Source organism: Muntiacus reevesi, chromosome 4, assembly GCF_963930625.1.
Source record: "Muntiacus reevesi chromosome 4, mMunRee1.1, whole genome shotgun sequence".
Classification (NCBI taxonomy): domain Eukaryota; kingdom Metazoa; phylum Chordata; class Mammalia; order Artiodactyla; family Cervidae; genus Muntiacus; species Muntiacus reevesi.
Genome location: NC_089252.1, coordinates 67,540,118 through 67,564,370, shown reverse-complemented (window position 1 = coordinate 67,564,370; position 24,253 = coordinate 67,540,118). Strand labels below are relative to the sequence as shown.

Here is a 24,253-nt window from a genome sequence, read left to right as displayed (position 1 = left end):
GCCACTGTGGCAGAGCTGTTACTGTTGGACTGTACGTAGCAGGTTACAGAATACAGAGGCCTAAATCCCAGCTCTGCTGACAACTTGGGGTGCCTTTGGGCAGGTCTGACTTCCATTTCTTCCTTTTTAAATTAAAGACTGGCCTTTTGTAAATTAAAGACAGTTCATCTCACAGTGAACTGTCGGGTCAGGATCATGTTACTCCTCAGAGGCACCACTCAGCCAGAGCAGGCAGGCACGGCAGTCCCGCGCTGGGAGCAGTCCGTCCTGTCCGCCGTGCTTGTCGCTCTGATTCACCAACCTCTGGGCTTCCCAGCTCCTCCTCGACACAGGATGTGTGAGCCAGCATCCCGTGCCTGTGGTGTTCATGGGGGTGTGTACACGTAAGCGAGCCGCGATGGTTTCGAAGGACACTGAACTGAAGACGGATGCCGCCAAGCAGCCTGTCCTGCTGGTTCTTCTCCTGGTTCCTTGAGAAGATTCTCTTTTTGCTCTTCTCCAGGTGCCGACTTGTTAAAACTGACCAAGGAGGACCTGGTACAAATCTGTGGTGCAGCCGATGGGATTCGGCTCTATAACTCACTGAAGTCGAGGTAACACAGTGTTTAGAAGGAGCTGTTCTGCTTGAAATAAGAATCTGCCCTTGTTCGCGCGGGCAGGCTGTGCCACGCTGGGGCGCTGGCCCGCCGCGCTTGCAGGGAGATCTCGTGGGCATCTTCAGGCGGGCCCAGATACACTGCGGGCCGAGGGCAGGGCAGACGCTTAGAAATGCACGTGGGGGGACTGAGGCTTGTTGCCAAGAAAACAGACTTCTTTAGGTGAGCTCTACGGAGTCTATGGTTTTCAAGGTCATGTGACACTAAACAGTTGTTAAAAACGTAAGCTGCTAATTGTGATTTTAAAATGATAGAAATGTAAACTGTTGGCTTTTAAGATCCATTTACTATCGCTGCTATTTCTAGATTTGTGGTGTGAGAATTCCATTAAACTGAATTTTACTGATGTTAAACCGCTGACACAATGACTTGTCAAGTCCTAAGGAACCACCCCTGGCGCCCGCGTAGCGGCCCCTGCGCAGCGCCTCCCCGGCTCACGAGCGCCCTCTTCTGGTTGCAGGTCGGTGCGGCCCCGCCTGACCCTCTACGTCTGCCGCGAGCAGCCGGCGCCGCAGGGGCAGCAGCAGGCGGCGGGCGGGGGCGACAGCGGCAGCGCCACGCCCTTCGGTGGGTATGGTCGGTGGGTATTGGGGGGGTACACTCTGCTTGCTGCCCTGCGGAGTGGGTGGGGACCGCCTGCTGCAGGCGGCCGTTGAGAGGCAGCGCCCTTCTCAGCTGTTCTCCTGAAGTTTCATCTTAGAGAACACGTGCAGGCGGAGCGCGGCAGGCTCTGCCGCGGAGCTCCTGATCCCTGCCTGGCTTTCATCAGTAGTGAGCAGGACCTGCGGGGTCCTGCAGGGGTGCCCTCTCGGTGGGGCCCAGGGCTTCTCTGCAGCCAGCAGCCTCCCGGGCCTGGGGGCCACTTCCTCAGCTTCTCTTGTACTGTCTTTCACACTATTCTAAATCCTTTGGAGGACACGTAGCTTTTACTCTTTAGGATAAATTTCCAATAGTAGGTTTACTGAATCAAAAACTGTGACCTCTTTGGATTCTTTTTATATATTGCTAGAAACACTATTTTTGAAAACAGCTTTCTTTTTCTATAATTTATATATCATAAAATCCTTCCATTGCAAGTACACAATTCCAAGTGTAGTATATCTACAATTTGCAGCCGTTGCCTCATTGCTCCACAACGCGCCTCCGTGCCCATCTGTACTGTTCCTGTTTGCTTTTAATAAAAATTATAACCACAGATATTTTTGTACAGAGGTTAATGTTAATTATATGTGTGTGCATAAATAATTATTATATTTAAATGGGTAGTAAGGGGGAAATACTCATCTTTTTGTATCTTATTTTTTTAGTACTTTGAAAGGTGTGACTTTCCCATAGATCAGGTGGAAAAGAGATCAAAGATGACTGCTAAAATGCTGTTTGTATTTTTTATTTCAGTTTATCATGCAATCTACTTGGAAGAAATGGTCGCCTCAGAAGTTGCTCGAAAACTTGCGCTGGTGTTTAATATTCCTTTCCACCAAATTAACCAGGTTTACAGACAGGGTCCCACTGGTATTCACATTCTTGTTAGCGATCAGGTAACTCACACGCCCTTTCCTCCTCCACACTGGTGTTTTGCTTTTGTATGTATTGCTGAAGAGCTGTAGGAAAACCCCATGGCCTCTTTTGCCAGTACTCATGAGTCACTTTCAGAGTTGGGAGTCAAAATTGGGGGGAATCTATCATCAGTTCAGGTGTCCTGGGTGGTAGAAGGAATACAGAGTGAGGCGGACCATGGGTCAGTTCCCACAGTCTTTGAACTCTGACATCGGTCACTGGGAGACTCCAGCTTCCTGGGGCTTTGGCCCTTTTTATGTAACAGTGAGGCCTTTGAATGGGTCTTCCTATTTGATGACTGGGTTTAGAAAGCAGGTTAGGAGGGCAGGTCCCCCCCATCCCGTGTTCCGGGAGAAGCAAGCGGTGACTGAAGTGCACCTGTATCCGAGAGCCCGGCAGGGACTGCCCCCTCTGGGCCCAGGGGTGACGGGCCAGACCGCGGGGGCCCCGAGAGTAAGAGGCCAACACAGGGCAGGCCGCACGTGAGGTGTAGACCCGTCAGCTCACACAGCCTCGTGAAGTACTGTTTTGACTTGAGACCTGTACTTGTGCACCCACGTATACGTGTTTCTATTTTCCTTTCACTAATTTTAATCTTTCCTAATCAGTTAAGACAGTTGGATATTAATTATGTGTCTGCTTTATCCTTCTAGATGGTTCAGAACTTTCAAGATGAGAGCTGTTTTTTATTCTCCACAGTAAAAGGTACTTTGCATGTGTGTCTTGAAATGCTAGAATCATGAAAGATGGCGTGCCCAAATCAGCGGTCATCTTGATGACTTGTGTCATCTTGTGTCTGACTTTGCTGGTTTTACCAATCTTAAGTTTGAAAAACGAGACACTGTCTAGCGACAGAAGCAGAAATTAGCAACTAAGAGGAGTCCGTCCTTCTGGGTGCCTGGAGGAAAATCCCAGTCCACTCAGCCAACAGTTCACGGAGCACCTCATGTCAGACATGCCGTCAGTGCTGGAAAGGCCTTCCCCTACTCTGGTGGGGAAAGCAAACCAGAAGAGGTCAACAGATGCCCACAGATTACAAACACGGAGCTTGGCTGCCATGCAGGGACGGGGAAGCATGGTGCTCATGGACACAGGCGTCTGGGCTGGGGGACGCAAGCCGTTAGGGTGTCTCTGAGGAGCAGCACCCAGGCGCGGCAAGGCTGTCTGCAGAGGAAGGAGCTGGGCTGCTCTGGAGGCCTGCGGGCCTGTGGCTGCCGTGCGGGGGAGGGCAGGCAAAGCAGGAGCCAAGTCCAGGAGGCAGAGTAGTGGTGGGAGCTTAGGTTTTATCTGAAAGGGACTGCAAAGTCGGTGATTTGTTTGTAAACCAACAATAATGTGAGTAGGTTTGTCTTTTCTTCCACTCTTGCAACTCTGTAGACAGAGAAGGTGGGAGAAGCGCAGGCAGGAGGTGTCATCTAGACCAGAGGTGAGGGGGTTTGGACGGTGACAGGGCCTGCTGAGCTCCGCCCGGGACGGGGAGCAGCTGTGACTTACCGGAGCACTGCGCAGGCGGCGGTCACGGTGGGGGGAGTGCTGAGCGCGCCTCCGAGCCTCTTCCTTTGCACCGTTGTGTGTGACTTGGGACAGAGGGTCGCTGTGGATGCCAGCAGAGCAGTGGACAAGAAGGCAGCTGGAGCTGGCAAGGTTTCCCACCTCTGCCTAGCGAGCTCAGAAGGCTAAGTGAACATTATCACCATAGTCTTAAATCAGTGGTGGAAGAACAGTCTCAGAACTATTTGTGTCAACTGGTCATTTAATAGTAATAAGTCTGCTATGATAACAATGTATCATAAAATGATAAAAATCTATCTAAACTTTCAGAAGGAAAGCAGACTTGTGGACCATTTGTGTGTGGCAATTTTTAAAATCAGTACTTTTTAATGTAAACAACTTGATTAAATATGTCACAGAATTTGAGATCCATTAAAAAATAAGTTTGCAAAAAGTTGAGACTTCATTTTAGGACATGGAAATGTCGAGTTAATTCTCCCCGCTGGGGCTGGCAGGAGATACCTGAGCTTCAGATGCAATTCTCCCCGCTGGGGCTGGCAGGAGGTACCTGGGTTTCAGATCTAAGTTAAGCCTTCAGTATGTCTTCGGTGATTCACAGCCATAGAAATCCTTGAGGTTATGGAGGGAAAGAATGTGCAGAGCAGGCTCAGATGGTGTTCAAGAGACTTCCAATTAAAGGGTTAAAGGAGGGTTTCTTAAATGTCAAGTTATATGAGAGGAGACCTTTAAGATCTAAATCCAGTCTTAGCAGGAGAGCTGCACCTCAGAGAGCAAGATGTCCTGTGTCATTTTTTTCTGTTAAGTTACTCAAAAGAGCAGCCCCCCTAGAAGTTAGGGGCTGAATTGAGGACTTCAGCCTGCTGGACGTGTCTCAAGCCTTCAGGCTACCTGCAGGGGCTGTTTAGACTGTGGACTGACCCGCTGTTGTTTTCTTTACACAGCCCTGTTAAGACTAGTACCCTTTTCCCAGTTTTTCATTCTCAAAGCAGTAGTGTTTAGTCTGCAAAACTGACACCGTCTGTAACAGGTAGTTCAGAGTGTGGCTGTGTCCTCTGACGGCAGTGCGTGTGTCCAGCGTTAGGCATCACAGGAAGCCCCTCCCATCTCAGTGTCCTGTTTTTAGACGTTTGTCCTTATGAAAAACTTCATTTGTTCCTTGATGAATGCCTGTGCTGCTCCTCGACATCTCCTGAGAAACACTAGGCCAGCAGGCAAAGCTAGTGATTACTAATTATTTGTGGAAAAGGTGGATATAAGCACCCAGTTTATTCGATGGTCTCTGCCCTGTGCTCAGATAGCGGCAGAGGGAACGTGGACATGATGTTTTAGGGAGGAGGGGCTGGAGCAGGTTGCTCAGCCTTTTCTTCTCTAGAATACTTAAAGGTACCCTCTGCACTGGGGTGGGAGGCTGTAGGGTGAGAGCAGCGTTTTTTTTTTTTTTTTAAGTGAATTATGTTTTTAAATTTATTTTTAATCAAAGGATACTTGCTTTACAGTATTGGTTTAATTTCTGCCATACCTGAGTATGAATTAGTTCAATTTAGTCTTGATTCTCTGACCTGGTTAAAAAAGTTGAGCATTAATGTCCCTTCCTTTCTCCACAGCTGAAAATGGTGGTGGCGTCCACATCATTTTGAAGTGACGTCTTCCGTAGTCTGAACTCTATTCAGCACCAAATAAAAGTCACGCTTAAAAGTGTGTGAAGACTGAATCCAAGAAGTCTTGGGATTGGATTTTACCATATGAAATGTTTCATATTGAAAACACAGGATGACCTTCCTAATGAGCTGGACGAGAGGCGCCCCTGCTCCGCGGCCCCGCGCAGGTGGGCCGGCTGCCTCTCTGCCGGAGAGGCCAGCCCACACAGGTCCAGAGCAGCCTTCGCTGTCTTTTACACTGTATGCGGTTTGGAGATGAATGTAGACGTACTGTGGGCATTGACATTTCTGGGCCAGTGTGGTGTCTGCGGCCTGGACCTTGCGCTGACCTGGGGGGGGACGGGCCGCAGCGGACATGGGCCGATCGGTGGTCAGGGGAGAGGCGCGGCGCCTTCTCGGAAAAATCATGTCTAAGGGTGTGCGTCTGCCACGATCATGCCGGATCGGGAGGATCCAAGCCAGGAAGACGGGCTTGAAGCAAACTGCATTATCAAGAGTACCTTGGTGAGAGGATCAGTGTAAATCCTAATAGGTACAAAGACTTTTGTGTTTTTGCTTTGTCACAGATTTATTGAAAAACTTTTTGCTTCTGCTTCCATTTTTAGCATTTGTTTCTGGTTTTCATTTTTGAATCCCCATTGCCTTTTAAACTCATGTGGTTTTCTTTCTCCTTTTTCTCTGTCTCCACCCTCTTAGCAACCGCCTCCCCCGACCCCCTTCCTGTTAAACATTTTTTTAAAGCCCTGTTCCAGACATTGGAAATATACCCAAGCAGGAGAAAACAGTGTGATAGTTTGTAACTTCGTGTTAAGGGGTCTTCATTATCAGGAGTTGAAATTATTCTTGGAACACTAGACATCACAAACACTATCTTGCACCATCAAAATTCCTTACTTCTCAAATATTGAGCTTTAGTACAATCATGGGTGACATTCTAGTGATTATTTAGGGACTTTTATACACCACATAATAGCTTCTTTTTCTATAAAAAGAGTGCCTCTTTCACAAAACCAAATGCTTGTCGGCCAGTATACTTTTCAAAGGGAATCACTGTTTTTTGCTATTTTTTCTACTATCTTTCTCTTTTCCCTTCACCCAAAGCCTTCCCAGAATTCATCAGCAAGCATTTGAGGCCTGTGGTGTACTAGACACAATCAAAAAAAAACCAAAAACCACTTCGATTGCATTTTAATTATACCATCTCTATTTACCCAGTGTCTTGGTTTTGAATGTTTTATTTGATGCTTGAGTTTGAAATCTCTCCCAAAAGACAAAACTACTCCAGTGGGTAAAAGCTTTGTATTTTGTTTTATTCATAAAGGGGGTTATTTGATATTTTTAAGAAAGTACTATCTTTAAATACTCCATCTTTGGCCTGAAAATATCCCTCACTTGTATAGACCCCGAGCTGGAGAGCTTTCCTTCTATCAGTTCCCCTTTGCTTTCGCTACAACCACATGTTTTCTGTACCAATCACTTGGGAAAGAAGTGAGCGCGCTCTTCATTGTTTTAGAGTTTTGCTTGTCTACTTAGCATTCCTTTTTGAGTCTCAAGATTTATGGAACAATAAATGTCATTTAATGCTGTGTGCTATTTTGAATTCATCAGGTTTTTTACAAGTGGGGTTAAAAAAAAAAAAGCTCGTCAAACTTGAAATTACACCAAGCAGCAATGAACATGAGTCTGTCCCAGTGAAACAGGTTAAATTATGGCACCAGCAAATTTGCTACTTTGTTTTTTTAATAGTAGGATGTACACATTTCAGTATAATAAATGTTTTCCGATTGTTTTTGCAAATGTGTGTCTCATTTAAAATCCAGGTTCCTGCCAGTGTCACTTCATGTCATAGAATCAAGGGGCTCACTGTGTATGTTCTGAGTACACCAGTCCAAATGTCGTTAGAAGAGCTGGTGGGGGGGTGTTTTCCTTTCGTTGTTTTCTCAAAGCAAATGCAACTGAGGACAGGTCATCCAGCGATTGTTCCACACTTACATTTTAAAGAGGAAGCAAACCTGATTTCCTTAATAGAGGTCCTGCTGTTTTGTGATTGCAGTCCTGTGTAATTCAGCCAGAGTCCAATAGCTTTGAGATGTTGTGTCCGAGCTCAAAAGAGATAATGTATAAAAGGTCCTGGTCATTTAAATTTTTAAAACGGAAACTATACTACTCATAGCTTTCTGCAGCACCCATTTCCCCCATACAGAGTGATATAAATGTATATTTCAGTAGCTGCTATGGTATACACACAATTTTTAGATCAGGAAATACTAGAGTATATAACGCTGCAAAATCACCAGGACTAATACTTTTTCTGATAACCGTCTTAATTGATTTATCTATCTGCCTTCTCTTCCCAGAATGCAACTGAGGTCTTGTATTCTAATCACCTAATAGGACCCTAACTCTGTTAGAACTATTGCTGGTTGTGGGGAAATTTCTCTTTTGCTGTTTCTCTTCAGCTTCTCAGGAGCTCTGTCTGGGCTTTTACGTTTGGTTGCTAAGAAGGATTAGCACAGAGGTTCAGTGAAGGTCACAGTCTGGACAGCACAGAGTAGAAACCAGATCACCTTATCAGATTTCAGATAACATTAGAATGCCTGAGTTTGGAAAATGCTTTTGGTCAGATATGTCTGCCACAAGATAATAGCAATAAGCCGTCTGACTTAAGCACTGCAGCGGTTTATTAATTTTTATCTAAGTCTCAAAGGTGCCAGCACTTCACTGAGCTGAGTTGTAAGTGTGTAAAATTTTTGAATAGTTCTGGTGTAACTTAATTTCTAAGACTTAAAATAAACTTGGAAAAAACCACACCCATTCTACATGCATCTATTATTTTTAATTGATTATAGTATGGATAACTTGAGCCCTAAATTCTTTTTCTTTAAGGTCCCCCAAATTCTGTGAGAGATGACAGGATTAGCTCTTTAACAAAAACACGTTTTGTGCTGTCGCCTACCCCAGAGTTTATGATTTCTCATCAGGCAGCACAAAGTCTGAGTTGCTTTTGTTCAGTTTCTGGTCCCCAAGAGGACCTACGACAAGTTGACAGAAAGGTGGAGACCCTGCTCCAGCTTTTCTAGAGGCCTCCTTCTTTAGTGTCTCATGGAAACCTATTACCTTGCCTTCCAAGTACGTCTCCAAATACAAAATTGTCAGGCATTGTGAATTTGCAATATAGTTACTTCAACAAAGTTGCTATTGTAACCCTCAAAGTGGAAAAGTCCTGCTAATCAAAATGGACTCGTGAATAAAAGGAGATCATGGGCTTAAGAATCAGGTAGAAAACCAACAGCTTATTTTTCTGCTCCGTTTGTGCTGACGCTGACGGTCTGTTGGGGAACGCTGGCAGAGCGGAGGGTGGGGGTTTGCACCTAGGGCAGCACCACCTCTTAGGAGATCCAGGTTTCCTGCGTGCTCCCGCTGCACTGAGACCGCCCCGGCTCTTTGTTAACCGACACACACAAGGCTCTGAATTGATTGTATCACAGCAGAGCAAAGTTAAAAACTATCACCAGAGCTACCGCGGTCCCTGCAGTCTGTTACCTGTGAACGCCTCTCTCACTGGAGAATCAACAGAGCCGGGTGACGGTGGAGAAGGGCACGCAGTCCTCCCGCCGTCAGAGGATGACACAGCACCTGCAGAGCCGCTGCCCGCCGCCTCCCACGGCCGGCGGCGGGGTGACGGGGGCGAAGTAGGCGTGGACTTTGACGTGAGGGAGCTGCGCCTGAAAGTGACGGGAAGTGCATCGTCCTCAGACCTGTGGGCAGCAGGCCAACTACCCGCGTGATCCCAGAAAAGCCCACAGCTCTCCGTGTGGAACTAGTTCATTCCACCGTTCGGCACAGCGCCTCAATGGAATTGGTGGTGTGTGCTAAAGCTGCTCCTGTGTGATCCCCCAGAAACAGCACCTTCTGGAGCTGAGAGGCGCCTCCCGTCCCTGTGTGCAAGCCCAGCGGGAGCGCCGAGGCCTGCTCAGGGGCCACGTGCAGAGCTACCGAACTTCTCAGCAGGCTCCAGAGCACCAGGTGGGCGACGGGGAAGGGACGCCACCACTAAGGCTCTTTACCTGGGTGAGCAAAGGTCAAGCCTACTGAGAACGCCTTCTGTACTTCGCCCAGACCCATGCTAGAAGCTGAATCTTCAGGGTGGACGCTACTAAGGAGGTTCTGCAGCAGCCTAAGGAGGCAGCTGGCGTGGCTCGGCCCGACTCCCCCCGGACGGGGGAATGGAGGCTGACTCGGCGCTGCCGGGCGTGGCGGCCGCCCGCGCTCACCCGCATGCGCTTGATGCCGGCCCGCGTGACCTGCTGGCAGTCGTAGAGCTCCAGGCGCTCCAGGCCGCGGCAGTGCTCCAGGTGCTCCAGGGCCACGTCGGTGATGAGCAGGCAGTTGTCCAGCTCCAGCACCCGCAGCCGCTCGTGGCCACAGGGGCTGTTGCTCAGGTGCAGGATGCCGTCGTCCGTGATGAGCTCGCAGTGGGACAGGCTCTGGAAGGAGAGGCGGCGCGGCGTCTGCAGGAGCCAGGGCTCGGGAGGCTGGGCCTGGGGGCAGCGGCCTCTCTCATCGTCCCCCCCGGGGTAGGGATGGAACCGACACTGCGGGGGACGGTCCGCGCCGAGAGGACCCTGAACTCACCTCTTCCCGCAAACAGCGAGTCTACAGCTACACAGGGACCAGCTGCCTCCGGAAAAAAACACAAAAACCAGCTGGCCAACCTCTCCACGTTGGGCAGAGGAGAGGAGCCGGTGCAACTGGGCAGGGGAGGCCACGGTCTGCCATGAGCCCCACCCCTGAGGGCAGAGACCCCCCCATCAGGAGGGAACTCAAAACCTGGCGTTTCTCACTGAACCCCACACTGGGCACCAGCGTCTCCCAGAGAGGAGCTTTTACAGCTGCCTGTGCCCCCGTCTTCGTATATGGGCTGCTCCTCGCTCACCTGACCCTGATGGCCGAAGGGGGCTCCTATTCCTGGCTCTCTCGGGACTTTTAACATGAGAAGAGACTCCTGGCAGACTACCACCCCAGGCACTGTGCAGACAGCAGGCTGAGACGCCCTGCCTTTCTGGCAAGAGGCCCCCAGACATGCCCCCAGCCAAGGCAGGCAGGTGTGCTCGCCCTCTGCCAGGGTCCCAGACAGGAGTTTACACCCTCCTCTGGAAAACTACCACACAGGTCACGGAGCTGAAGAACAGCCCTGAACTGAAAAATACAGCAGAGAGTTTCAAGAGCAGACTGGGTGAAGCAGATAAAAGGATCAGTGACTTGAAAACCTGGTAGTGAAAATCAGCCAATCAGAGCAGCAGAAAGGAAAAAAAATACAGTCTAACAGACTTACAGGACAGCATCAAGTGGACTAACATTCTCATTATAAGGAATATAATTAAAGTGTGAAAAGTTAAAGAATCTTAAAAGCAGCAAGAGAAAAACAAGTTGTTATGTGCAAGGGAATTCCCGTAAGACTATCATCAGACTTTTCAGAAGAAATTTTGCAGGCAGGCCTGAATGGAGGGGCACTATATAAGTGCTGAAAGAAAGGGGTAAACAGTTCCAACCAAGAATACCAGCAAGGTTATCACTGGGGGAGAGGTGGGAATTCCCTGTGATCCTTTCACTGCCAGGGCCCAAGTTCCATCCCTGGTTGGGGAACTAAGATCCTTCCAGCCACACAGCGCAGCACACGCCACACACACGAGCCACCTTCCAGAAGTGTTACAGGGACTCTGTTAAGCTAGAAAGGGCACTGATTATAGCAACATATATGAAAGCATAAACCTCACTGGCAAAGGCTATAATAAATCAGGGTGAAAACTAAAACTTTGTAGTAGCAAAGTAATACAGCTTTTATTGGCTATAATTCTTTACTCTTTAATAGCTAAAATTCTTGGGTAGCTTCTAGGAGCAATGAGCTGCATTATTTTTTAAAAAGTCCAAAAAACTGGCTCTAGTACCAAGGAAACCAGCCCCCTAATGTCACTGACACCCGCTGACGACACATCCTGCAGGCTGCGAGCTGAAGGAACAGGGACCCCTAACCTCTGCACAAGCTTCATGAGCTCCTCTGGGTCCTCTTGAATCTGGAGCCCCCTTGTCTGCATACGCTTCCCTTTCAGATCGCCTTCTAGATTCAGGTTTTTGAGAGGACAAGGCCTGTCCTCCCGAGAATCACAGACCAGTTCCTTGAAGGGAGGAGGGCGTGTGTGCACACACTTGCCTCATTCATGTGAAAAATGAAAAAGACAACCTGGGAGCTGAAGTTCAGCAGATGAGGTGTGGCCGTCACCTGCTAGGGGCTGGTGGTCACTCCCCTCATCGTCCTGCTTGCAGATCTTTAGTCAAAGATAAAAACCAGGGTTCACAATTCTGAATCTGTGGAACTTAGCCCGCCGGCACTGCCTCCTCTCAGCTCCGGGGCTGGGGGAGGGGTCCCCGGCGTGGAAGCAGAGCAGTCGGCCTTTCCCAGGGAGGCGGGCACCGGCTGCGGGTCCATCACCACCCGCGCTGCCGCTGACCCTTGGCTCCACCTGGGGGCCCAGAGGCATGGCTGCCACATCCGCCTCAAAGTGGGGTAGCCCCTGGAGTACCCCTCACAGGGATCCAGACACGTCCTGCCCTGCAGTGTCTGGGTTAGAGTAACGCCACCTCCCCTGGTGGGTGATCCTGTCACTCCAGAGCTTAGGACAAGGTCTGACATGAGCACCCCTCTCGCAAGACATGCTTGTAGCTAAATCTGAATCCTCCATGCTTTTTTCTCTTTATTTGAGGTCCTTATTTTGGGTTTTTCTTATAGTGTCTTTTACTCTTAAGTTCCCTTTCTGGGAGTTGCTTATATGAGTACAGGCGAAAATAGAGAAGATTTCCAAAGTCACTAGAAACCCGGCTGGGGACAACAGTATTTGAATAACATTTCCTGTTGGAGTGGATCCTGCGCTCCAGGAGCTGGGGAGCTGGTGGGAGTCCAAGGCCACGGTGTCTCAGGGTCGGGGAAGGGCAGAGAGTGCGCCCTTGGGCAACCAAGGGGAAGGAGGTTAAACCAGAACAAAGCCCAAGGCTGCTAACCTTCCTCACACTTCGGGACAAGGCCGTCTCGGGGACAAGGGGTGGACAGATCCCATCTGAGGAGCAGATTCTGTCAATTAGAAAACCAGATCACAACCAATTTGGGAGTGAAGACACAAGAAGCACAAAATTACCGGCAGATACAATAGAGGGAAACGATTCTGTCAGAAAATCTGGAAACAGGGTGCTGACTAGCTCTGAAACCTGACCCCAACTCCAAAAGACAGTCCCAGAGCTGTCCAAGGCCTAGCATGCTTGTGCCTGAGGGAGAAGAACCCAAGAGAAATGTAGAAATACGGGGACCTGGGGGCGAGTGGGGAGAGTAACTCAGGCCAGATGGAGCTCTGATGATGCTATAAAACCCGAGCCCCTGCTGACAGAGCGAGGCCAAGGTGGACAGAGGAGCTGGCTTAAGGGCGTCCCAGGACAGTGGGCAGACCAGAGCCCAGGGAGCCTCACCATCTGGGCAGCTCTGCAGATGTGGGCACGCTTCTGAAGCGCTCCGCACCTCGGCTTCCTTGCTGATAAAAGGGGGTGTCCACAGTGCGCATGGCAGTGCTGTTGGGATCAAGTCTGAGTATCTGGGGGAGCAGGCGGCCGAGTTCACACAACTCGCTGGGTGAACAGGGACTCCAAGCCCAGCAGCGGATGGAACACGCGTGCAAGGTCCGCGTGCCCGAGTGAAGCACTCTTCACCGCTCATCCTGGACCGTTCGTTATACTCACTATTCTCCCCTCCATAGATACATGACCTTTTCACTCTGACAGGCTGAACATGAACTTGTAAGGACCTGGGTCCCTGTGTTAGGTTCATATCCAAAAATGAGAACAGTAACATGTAGAGGCTCTACCTCCCAAGTTAGCCCAACTAACAGACCCTTGAAACCAAGGGTGACGACACTCTTCCAGACAGGAGGTTCCTGCTGTAGTGGGGCAGGGTGGCGGGGGATCTTTCATCCCTCAGAGGTAAGTCCACCACCAAGAGCTGACTCACCAGGGCTTGCAGCTTGGGACAGTGAATGGAGAGTTGGGTGAGCGTGCGGTCCGTTATCTGCAGAGAAACATGCTGAGTCAGTGTGGCTTCTACACCAGAGCTTAATACCTAACCCTGCTTCTCCTGAACACAAGAACCAAACGGTGCAGAAGAGAATTAAAAACTCATCTCAAGCACACGCGGGCTGGGAGCGCCTCTCCTCACCAGCAACCTCAAATCTGCTTACTCCCCGAGTTGCAAAGCTGTTCTCGTCTTTACCCTGGAGCCTCCAGGGGGGCAAGGCACAAAGCGGGAGTGGGCAAGGGGGCCCCCAGGATTCTCTGTGCAGTCACCTCATCACTGGGCATGCAAGCTTTCCTCTCCCAGAAGTTATGTGGAAATGAGGGTTTTGGGGTTTTTTTTTAAGTTTGACAAAAGATGACTGAGAGCAGCCCAGAGTATACAGAGCGCCCTGACACCCGTGCTGGGGCAAGGAGGCGCCAGAGCAGCGCGTGCCAGCGTCTCTGGTTACACCCGTCTGTCCGTGGCCGCGGGGCGCCCTGCAGGGCTGTCGGGGGCACTCACCAGGATGCATTCTTCAAGATCCATTTTCTCCAGGTCGTGGCAATTCTGCAAGAGTTCACGAGAGTCCATGAGACACCCCCTGTTCCCAAAGTGACCCAGTGAGCTGGCGCGTCTGAGCAGGCGCCCTCGGAATCCCAGTCACATGGAAGAAGGCATTGGGGGAGGCCGCGTGTCCTCTCATCCTGAAAGGCAGTGTCTACACCTTCCCGGGGGCTCACAGGTCTCAGCGTGTAGGTTCTAGCCACGGAAGGGTTTCTGGGAGGACATGGGGTGGGGCGCTCACCACAGTGTGGCTGCTGGGGGATGTGATAGGAGGCAGAGTCATCAGCCCCAGGAGGACAGCGGCTCTGGGCGGCAGGGGAGTGGGGGGCGGGCAGGCAGAGGCAGAGCCCAGAACAGCTGAGGGACGCTGCTGAGACCAGAGTCGGGGTCTGTGAGGAAGGGCATCTCCCGCAGGGAGGACGCTGCTCCCACTGTGGCCCCGCCTGACGAAGTGAGACTGAGGGCCAGGCCCCACTCCTGGTGTAGGACCCCTCAGCTTCCGGGCCCGAGGGAGAAAATACAGAACACACCCCTCTCCCCCAGCAGGACTCTTCTACTTGGGGCCCGCCATCTCTGAAGGTCGTTTTTGGTACACTCCAAGTCACTCTGGAGGGAGGTGACTGAGAGGCTGGTTGGTTTGGGAACGCCTCTCTTACCCGAGCTAGAAGCGTAAAGCCTGCGTCAGTCAGGTGGGAACATCGGGCGGCCTCCAGGATCCTGGGATGCGGAGTGCAGGGGAGACAGAGGGGCAGCTGGTTACCCACGGAAAAGCAGCGCCTGCTTCACAGTGCTGAGTTCATCCCACTGGCACAAACGGAGGCTCAGGCAGCCCCACCCCAGTCAGGTCAGTAAGTACAGGGACCTTCCCATGACGCCAGCACACCACTGCTCTCGTTTTTCGGTGTTATTCCAGTATGTACTGACTTGTAAACAATGCCCTCTGCTCCCATCAGATCACTCACACGTCAAAGTAATAAGAGGACGAGGCACCTGAGTGACGTCCGTCAGGAGATGCAGACTCAGGTTCCCGGGGCAGCACCGTGCCCGCCCTCCACACAGCCCGAAATGAGGCGCTCACGCTCTGTCCCATCCCAGCCCCTCTGACGGCAGCCACCACCTACGCCAGCGGCTGCGGCTGCGAGAAGCCCCCGCTCCCGGCCCAGGCCCTGAGGGGCAACGCGGAAGGCGCGGCGCACTCACTGGAGTCTGGGGCAGTTCAAGGCCAGGGCCGTCAGGGAGGCGTCGGTGAGGCTGCCGCAGCCGGACAGGCAGAGCGCCTGCAGCCGCGGGCAGCCCCGGCACAGCTGCACCACGCCGTCGTCCGAGACGCGCTGCGGGGCCAAGCGCAGAGTCAGGCCTGCGACACCGGCGCGGAGCCTCCCGCGCCGACCGCGGGGCCACCCGGGCCGTAACGTTTCATCCGACGGTGTAACCAAAATAAGGGCAAGTACAGAGAAGACAGGTGTCTACGTTCTCTCTGCACAGCTTTAAAATATTCAAGCATTACTAACAGTAAAATTTTAAAATTCCATTTCTTACTCAGTCTTTTTCCAGGAAAAATTCATAAACTTGTGTTAAAAATCAGATTTAACAAAGAGCTCATGAGATCTGCCTGGTTAAGTGACATTAATTTTTGGTTGGATTTCTACAGATTAATACTAATTACAAGATATCTATTCTATAAATCATATGGGTATAGTTATAATATTTCCTGAAGTGGTGTAGAAAATAATAAAATTAAGTAAATCACTGAATTGTTGATAAATGGCTTAGAATTCTATGAATTTAGTTATAAAGATTCAAACTAATATCTTTATTTAAATACACGAATTTCTGTAGCAATAAACATGTACATTTATGTCAGACTTCAAGTCCCCTGCCAGTGCTATCCTACATGCAATTCAAGGTCCTATTTCTGAATGAAGCTGTCTCATAAAGTCAGTATCTCCTCATAAGATAGTTTCTGCTTTATCTCCCATCACTAGGGACTTTAAAGATTTGTGATTCATTCACTAAATGCCAAATACAGGGATTTCATTTAATTTTCTCAAAAATGACGTTCTCCTTGAGAAACCCAGCTGGCTGCAGCAAGCACCTTCTTCAATTCTCAATTATCGACGACAGTGGGAAAAAACCAATCGTCCTTCACAGGCTGATCATGCACTGATGCAAATCACACCTCACCCTTTGTTCTTCATACCTGTCATTTCCTTTTATCCACTGAGGCAGCATGAGAGGTACCATCACTCCCAGTTTATAAGTAAACATAAGACACTGAGACCTCCCCAGGAATTGCTCAGGTTAGTGACTAGTTCATAGCATCCTTGATATCTTCAAATAAATCAAGACTCTAATCTCTGCTATTTTTAGGGGAAATGCTCATGGCTCTGCATTGGTCTTTCATCTGTGGGAAGCGGTGGGTCACAGAAGGAGACAGAAGGATGTGAGTTCAGGGAGTGGCAATCCCTCACGCCCCAACGCCGCCCCAGGGGAGCGCACGGGAGAGGCACGGTACTCACAGAGCAGGACTGCAGGTTGAGGCTCACGAGCTCATGGCAGTAATTCTGAATGTGCTTCAGAGCTTCATCTTCCAGCTGCATGAACGGAGAACACAGGAGAGGTGGAGCCAGCTAGGGGGTGGGGGCCCGGCGCCCCCGTGACGCGTGGCAGACAAGCCCGGCGAGCGGACCCGTACCTGCGTGCAGCCCCTCAGCAGCAGGGCCCTCAGGCCGCGGCAGCCGCGCACCAGCGCCTCCACGCCGTCCTTGGTGATCTGGTCGCACCACGACAGGTTGAGGTACTCCAGGTGCTGGCAGCCCTCGCTGGGAGAACAGGAAACAGCCACGCCTGTGCAGTCCATCCCATGGAGAGTACAGGCACGTCTCTGAGGTCAGAGACCCGCAAACAGTTCCCGGGAGAGAGACCTCCGGGACCCGAGTCGCCCACTTCCTGCCGCAGGGGGACCACGCGGAAAGTTTCAAACACCAGGATGCTCGAGCTTTGGATATTGCTTGTGACCGCCACTGACAGGCACTCTTACCTGATCCCCTTTAAGGAGCTGTTTGTAATGGACACGCAGGATGTCAGATCCAGATGCTTCAGCTTGGAACAGAATCGGCTAAGGCTGTAACACGTGCTGCAAGAGGACAGGCGCACTAAAAGCTTCTTCAACCACCTTTCCCTCCCCTCGCTCTCCCAGGGCCTAGCAGTCACCAAAGTGATATCTGGTACTTACCTGTCAGTGATTTTTGTGCACCCATTGAGGTTTAAATGTTCAATGTTTCGGCAGTTCTGTGCAAAGGTCCTAAAATGAGAAAACATTGTTAAAACTCCCTGCAAGTTGCAAGGCAGCCAGCAGAGGGCATGTGGAACCATTCACACTGAGAGCACCGCTCTTCAAAAGTTCAATTTATGGTGGAAAGGACACTTACATGAGATCTACTCTCTGAACAAGTTTCTAAGTGTATAACATGTAATTGTTGACCATGGCTACCAGTGTCCTTCAAATTCTGATGCTCACAGGAAGCAGCTGAGGTTCTTGTCGCTGCAGAAGCCTGCTGGTGCACTGAGGCAAACTGCTTGGTGGTCTGCATTTCCAGCAAGTTCCCAAGCAGTGCCAGTGCTGCTGCTCTGGGGACACCACTTTGAGAAGCAAAGCCCTAGACAGACTGCTATCAGCAGAAACTCTTCTTCACTCAGACTCTGGCGGTTATCTGAGAGCAGAGGTCTGGCTCCCAGCTCTCATCTACAGAAAAATCAGCTGGCAGTGAGAGGGTAACAGGCAGGAAGGCCAGGCGTCTCCAGATGGAGGAAACAGGCTGCAAGTGTCAGACATTTTTATCTCTCTTAAGGCAGGAGGAAACAAACTAGCGATTTTTTTCCTTCTCTATACAAATTTAAAAGGCTTCCCTTAAAATGCTGTGCTGCCATAATGACACCTGGTTTCACCTGAAGCTAACTTTTCTTAAACCCTGAGCTAACCAGTGCATCTTTCTGTGGAAATGTTTGTCTTAAGCTATGTTAATGCACTATGCATTTACCCCAGACTCTGTCTTCAAGTCGGTTCCGCCTAATGGCTCAGAACCTACTTGACAAACCATTTTGTTATACTCAGATATTGTTCCCCTAATCTATGTAAGGAGAAGGAAATGGCAACCCACTCCAGTATTCTTCCCTGGAGAATCCCTTGGACAGAGGAGCCTGATGGGCTACAGTTCACGGGGTCACAAAGGCTCGGACAGGACTGAGCAACTTCACTTTCACTTTTCAATCTACGTAAACGAAACTATTTGTTGGTAATCTGCCCTTCTACAAGATTCAAGTCAATCGTTTTATGGCCCCGGATGAATCCTCTGGTGCCAAGATTATCCCAAACGCATCTCAATGGATGAGGGGCCTGGTGCCATTCTGAGTTTTAAAACAGTCCTTTCTTTCATTAAAAAACTGCTAGTGACTATGTAGCATCCAGCTGAGACTAGCAGAGGGGTACTCTTTCTGCTCCTTCTGATGCCTTTATACTTTAATAAAACTTTGTTACACTAAAGCTCTGAGCGATCCAGCCTTGCCTCTGGCCCCGGATTGAATTCCTCTCCTCCGGAGGCCAAGAACCCCGGCGTCTTTTCATGGGTCAGCAACAACCTTTCAGCAGCAACTGAAGGGGTCGCGTCCCCTATGTGCTTCGCTCTATGTGCTGTGCCTTCCCTGGGCCCTTCCGGAGAAACCATCTCTGGCCACTGATAGGTCAGTAATCCATCAGTATCAAGACGCATCCTTCACTGGTGAGGACACCGTGTCCTGAAGGGTGATGCCCTCAATGATCTGGGGGTTGGCAGCATGGCCAGAAGCAGAGAATTCCACATCCCTAACTTAGTCCAACATATACGGCAAGGACTTGCCTAGGTCATCTGCATTTTCGTGAAATGTGGCTTCAGTGTATCCTAGAGGCTTGAGTCCTGATGCTTCCAGGCAGTACCCAAAGGTCTCCCAAACCTGGCCTCAAACCACGCGTCCGTCTTACCTGCTCTTTCTGCTCCGCTTTGTGTAGGGAAAGGGAACCCAGCAGGAGCCTAGCGGACTCCCTGACCTGAGTGTATGGAGTCAATGTCTGACACACTGTCAGAGAGACCAGAGAAGAGTAGAGAATGGAGGACTCCAGAGCTCTGCAGAGGGTTCCCTCAAGAATTCAGCAGAGTCCCAGTCAGAGAGTGCAATCACCCAGAGCCCGGGAAGGACCCAACGAGAAGCAGTAGAGGGGACAAAGCCAGAGCTCACCCAGGGTGAGTAAGAGCACCGTGCCCACGAGACAAGAGCGAAAACGCCGAAGTGTGTGAGGCACTGGGTACAGTACTGAGAAGCGTCTTGCTTCAGAAGAGCAGTACAGCTGTCCCTAGACTAACCACCGCTGCGGTCCAACCTAGTAAAAACAAAAGATCTCCTCATTCAAAGGAACTATGCCCGAGTAACTCGGCTATGTCTCAGAACAGAACTCAAGTATATTTGTCAGAATACAAAAATATTCTGTACCCTAAATAACATTCACGTTGTCTAGCACTGAACAAAAAATTAACATCCATTCAAATAAGAAGGAAACTATATCCATAATGAAGAGAAATTCACTCTATTAAGGCTATCCAGAACTGACACGGATACCAGAAACGGCTCGGTGTGCTCTGCTAAGTCATTTCAGTCGTCTCCCGCTCTTACAACCCCGTGGACTGCAGCCCACCCGGCTCCTCTGTCCAGGGGATTCTCCAGGCAAGAATACTGGAGTGGGTTGCCAACCTCCTCCAGAGGGTCTTCCCAACCCAGGGATCAAACTTGCATGTCTTTTACCTTTCCTGCATTGGCAGGCAGGTTCCTTACAACAGTGCACCACCTGGGAAGCCCAGAGATAGCAGACAAAGGCATTAAAAGTTATCGTAACTGTGTTCTGTAGAATACACTTCTATGAAGCTGGAGTGAAGATGTTAATTAAACATCTCATGTCTATTAAGCATGTTTCACAGAGACATGAAACTCATAAAGATACAAATTAAACTTTTAAATATGAAAACCACAATAATGAGATGAAAACTTACGAATGGTTAAGATTAACAGTAGATTAGACACTGTGGAAGAAAAGATTCGTGAATTTAAAACACATAGCAACAGAAAGTATCTAAAAAGAAATATGGAAAGAGAAAAAGAACAGAGCATGAAAGAACTGTGGGACAGCTTCAAACAACCTAATGAACGTGTAACTGGAGTCCCTAAAGAACAGGAGATTGTGTGAGGCAGGATAATATCAGAAGGAATAATGGCCAAAAGTTTTATGAAAATTATAAACATACAAATTCTAGAAACTGAAAGAATTCCAAGTACAAGAAACAAGAAGGGAACTCCACCAAGGCATAAGCTTAACCAAACTGGCGAAAACCAGTGATTAAAAAAAACATTAAAAGCACCCAGAGAAAAAATAAGATACACCTCATACAGAGGAATAAAACAAGGATGACAAAAGAGTTCTCATCAATAGTAAAAAGGCAAGAAAACAAAAACTATCAACACAATTTTATATTCATCAAAAAATATTTTTTCAAAACTGAAGAGAAAAAAGTTTCTCTCAGGCAGAAGTGCTAAAAGAATTCATCAGATCTGCAGTGCAAGAAAAGTTAAAGAACACTCTTCAGGCAGAAAAAAAAAAAGACATAAGATGAAAATCTGTGTTTACAAAAAGAAATGAAGGATTGGAAATATTAACTTGACTTATAGAAGGTTATTGTAGTTATTTAAATCTCTTTAAAAACAACTGTCTGTTAAAACAAAAATAATAACTATCCAGTGTGGATTTAAGGCCATATTTGGAAATTGAAAGTGTATGGCAATAACAGCATCATAGCTGAGCAAAGGAAAATGGAAGTGAGATGTAATATAATGTGAGGGTAGGCTGTAATAACTTTAAAATGTACAACTAAAAAACAACACTAAGATTATAAAATAATCAGTTGTAGCTACTAAGCCTCCCCAAAGATATAAAATGGAACCTTGAAAAAAAAATTCTAAAAGAAGACAGCTTCCACATTAAAAAACTAGAAAAGGCCAAATGAAACGCAAAATAAAGGAAATTATAAAGACCAGAGAAGAAATCAATGAAGTAAAAAACATAAAAACAAGGGGAACAAATGACATCCAAAGCTGGTTCCTTGAGAACATCAAATAATTAGTAATCCCCTAGTTAGGCTGGGGCTCCCCTGGCAGTTCAGCTGGTAAAGAATCCACCTGCAATGCAGGAGACCCCAGTTCCATTCCTGCGTTGGGAAGATTCCCTGGAGAAGGGATAGGCTACCCACTCCAGTATTCACGGGCTTCCCTGGTGGCTCAGATGGTAAAGAATCTGCCTGCAATGCCGAAGACCTGGGTTCAATCCCTGGGTTGGGAAGATCCCCTGAAGAAGGGAACAGCTACCCACTCCAGTATTCTTGCCTGGAGAATCCCATGGACAGAGGAGCGTGGCAGGTGGGCTTGCAAAGAGTCCATGAGGTCCATGGGGTCACAAAGAGGTGGACATGACTAAGCACAGCACAGCTAAGCTGACCAGGAATAAAAAGACAAATATGACAACTGTCAGAGAAACTGACTCATCTTTACTCTTTAAAAATTGGTATTAATGTCAATAAAAATTCAAAGAATATATATATATTGCAATAGGCACTGAAAATCACTGTGATTTTTATTAGACTTAGCTATTACTTTCATATAGTAAAAAAAAAAAAAAAGAAATTACCAAAGTCAGGAACAAAGAGCTATCACTACAGATTTTAGACATTAAAATGATAGCAAGAGGGTATTATTCACAACTTTTTGCAAAAACTTCAAGCACTTTAGGTGAAATGGACAAAATCTTTGAAAGGCAAAAACTATACCAAAGCTAATTCAAGAAGGGATAAGAAACTGGAAGAGTTCTATATATATTAAAGAAATAGAATTTATAGTTAAAACCCTTCCATAAAAACAAGCAGGGTAAGTAGGCCTCAATGGTGAATTCTACCAAACCAAGTAAGGTAAAACAATACAAATTCTACATAAACTTTTCAAAAAAGATGAAGAGGAGAAAACATTCTGTAAGGCTATAATTAAAATTATAATTATCACAACCTGATAATTAAACCAGACAAACACATCACAAGAAAACCACAGAACAATATCCCTCACAAACATGGGTATAAGAAAAAATTTAACAAAATTTTAGCAAATAGGATCCAACAATATGTAAAAAATGTAGTACACGACAACTCAACAAGGGCCTATCTGAAGGGTGGGAGGTTGGTTTAACATTCAAAAACCAACCAATGTAAGAAAAGGGGGGTCAAGATGGCAGAGTAGGAGGACACGGAGCTCACCTCCCCCATGAACACACCAAAAACACATCTGCGTGAGGAATAACTCTCACAGGAAACTTAACTATACAACCAAAGCTACAGGAAAAATACCCACATAACTGGGAAGGACAAAAAAGGCAGGGGCAGGCGATCAGGTTCGGGACCTGTGATGAAGACAAAGTCCACAGGGTTGGACCCCTTGCCCTGGGGAGGGAGCGAGCTGACTCACAACAGGAGCAACCCAGGTCTGGGGGCCCGCACAAGGAGACCAGTCCCCTTGCCTGCAGGGAATCCCCTGAGGCAGATAGGAGGCTGGAGAAGCCTAGGCTGTACTTGTGAGGAGCCGCATCCTGGCTCGCCAACACTCAGGGCAGAGAGCCTTGCACGGTGGCTGCTGCCTCAGGCACTTCCCAGTCTGAAGGGGCGAACATCCCAGCCCTGCTCACTGGACAGCCTGGCGGAGACTCAGTTCAGTTCAGTTCTGTCGCTCAGTCACATCTGACTCTGTGCAACCCCATGAATCGCAGCGCGTCAGGCCTCCCTGTCCATCACCAACTCCCAGAGTTTACTCAAACCCATGCCCATCGAGACGGTGATGCCATCCAGCCATCTCATCCTCTGTCGTCCCCTTCTCCTCCTGCCCCCAATCCCTCCCAGCATCAGGGTCTTTTCCAATGAGTCAACTCTTTGCATCAGGTGGTCAAAGTACTGGAGCTTCAGCTTCAGCATCAGTCCTTCCAATGAACACCCAGGACTGATCTCCTTCAGGATGGACTGGTTGGATCTCCTTGCAGTCCAAGGGACTCTCAATAGTCTTCTCCAACACCACAGTTCAAAAGCATCAATTCTTCGGCACTCAGCTTTCTTCACAGTCCAACTCTCACATCCATACATGACCACTGGAAAAACCATAGCCTTGACCAGACAGACCTTTGTTGGCAAAGTAAAATGTTTCTGCTTTTTAATGTGCTATCTAGATTGGTCATAACTTTCCTTCCAAGGAGTAAGCGTCTTTTAATTTCATGGCTGCAGTCACCATCTGCAGTGATTTTGGAGCCCCAAAACATGAAGTCTGACACTGTTTCCACTGTCTCCCCATCTATTTCCCATGAGGTGATAGGACCAGATGCCATAATCTTAGTTTTCTGAATGTTGAGCTTTAAGCCAACTTCTTCACTCTCCTCTTTCACTTCCATCAAGAGGCTTTTTAGTTCCTTTTCACTTTCTGCCATAAGGGTGGTGTCATCTGCATATCTGAGGTTATTGGTATTTCTCCCAGCAATCTTGATTCCAGCTTGTGCTTCCTCCAGCCCAGCGTTTCTCATGATGTACTCTGCATATAAGTTAAATAAGCAGGGTGACAATATACAGCCTTGATGGACTCCTTTTCCTATTTGGAACCAGTCTGTTGTTCCATGTCCAGTTCTAACTGTTGCTTCCTGACGTGCATACAGGTTTCTCAAGAGGCAGGTCAGGTGGTCTGGTATTCCCATCTCTTTCAGAATTTTCCACAGTTTATTGTGATCCACACAGTTGAAGGCTTCGGCGTAGTCAATAAAGCAGAAATAGATGTTTTTCTGGAACTCTCTTGCTTTTTTGATGATCCAGCGGATATTGGCAATTTGATCTCTGGTTCCTCTGCCTTTTCTAAAACCAGCTTGAACATCTGGAAGTTCACGGTTCACGTGTTGCTGAAGCCTGGCTTGGAGAATTTTGAGCATTACTTTACTAGCGTGTGAGATAGTGCAATTGTGCGGTAGTTTGAGCATTCTTGAGACTTGGGTCTAGCTAAAGACTGGGTCGGGCTAGTCAGACGCACACCTGGAGTGGAATCCAGGCGGAGTCACAGAACTCACG

At 48.5% G+C, this 24,253-nt stretch overlaps 2 protein-coding genes across 11 annotated transcripts in view; one reads left to right on the top strand and one right to left on the bottom strand.

Annotated features, from left to right (window-relative positions):
- The window catches only part of UBP1 (upstream binding protein 1), a 64,756-nt gene extending 57,576 nt beyond the window's left edge, over positions 1–7,180 (top strand). For both annotated transcript variants that reach the window (XM_065932932.1, XM_065932933.1), the window contains 5 exons: positions 503–593; positions 1,117–1,223; positions 2,052–2,194; positions 2,867–2,918; positions 5,330–7,180. In XM_065932932.1, the coding sequence (XP_065789004.1) occupies positions 503–593; positions 1,117–1,223; positions 2,052–2,194; positions 2,867–2,918; positions 5,330–5,367 (431 nt within the window). In that variant the 3' untranslated portion in view covers positions 5,368–7,180. The remainder of the gene's footprint in view (positions 1–502; positions 594–1,116; positions 1,224–2,051; positions 2,195–2,866; positions 2,919–5,329) is intronic.
- FBXL2 (F-box and leucine rich repeat protein 2) overlaps positions 2,925–24,253 on the bottom strand; it is an 83,876-nt gene continuing 62,547 nt past the window's right edge. For 3 of the 9 annotated variants that reach the window (XM_065932940.1, XM_065932941.1, XM_065932938.1), the window contains 12 exons: positions 17,275–17,343; positions 17,080–17,194; positions 16,735–16,861; positions 16,559–16,633; positions 15,240–15,370; positions 14,696–14,756; positions 13,998–14,042; positions 13,434–13,490; positions 12,440–12,509; positions 10,019–10,060; positions 9,658–9,870; positions 7,982–9,108 (listed from right to left, as the gene is read on the bottom strand). In XM_065932940.1, coding sequence (XP_065789012.1) covers positions 8,942–9,108; positions 9,658–9,870; positions 10,019–10,060; positions 12,440–12,509; positions 13,434–13,490; positions 13,998–14,042; positions 14,696–14,756; positions 15,240–15,370; positions 16,559–16,633; positions 16,735–16,861; positions 17,080–17,194; positions 17,275–17,299 — 1,128 coding nt within the window. In that variant the 5' untranslated portion in view covers positions 17,300–17,343 and the 3' untranslated portion in view covers positions 7,982–8,941. Of the gene's footprint in view, positions 3,890–7,341; positions 7,487–7,981; positions 9,109–9,657; positions 9,871–10,018; positions 10,061–12,439; positions 12,510–13,433; positions 13,491–13,997; positions 14,043–14,695; positions 14,757–15,239; positions 15,371–16,558; positions 16,634–16,734; positions 16,862–17,079; positions 17,195–17,274; positions 17,344–24,253 lie in introns of those variants that run through there. The other 6 variants (XM_065932936.1, XM_065932935.1, XM_065932934.1 and 3 more) reach the window with 6 other exon arrangements.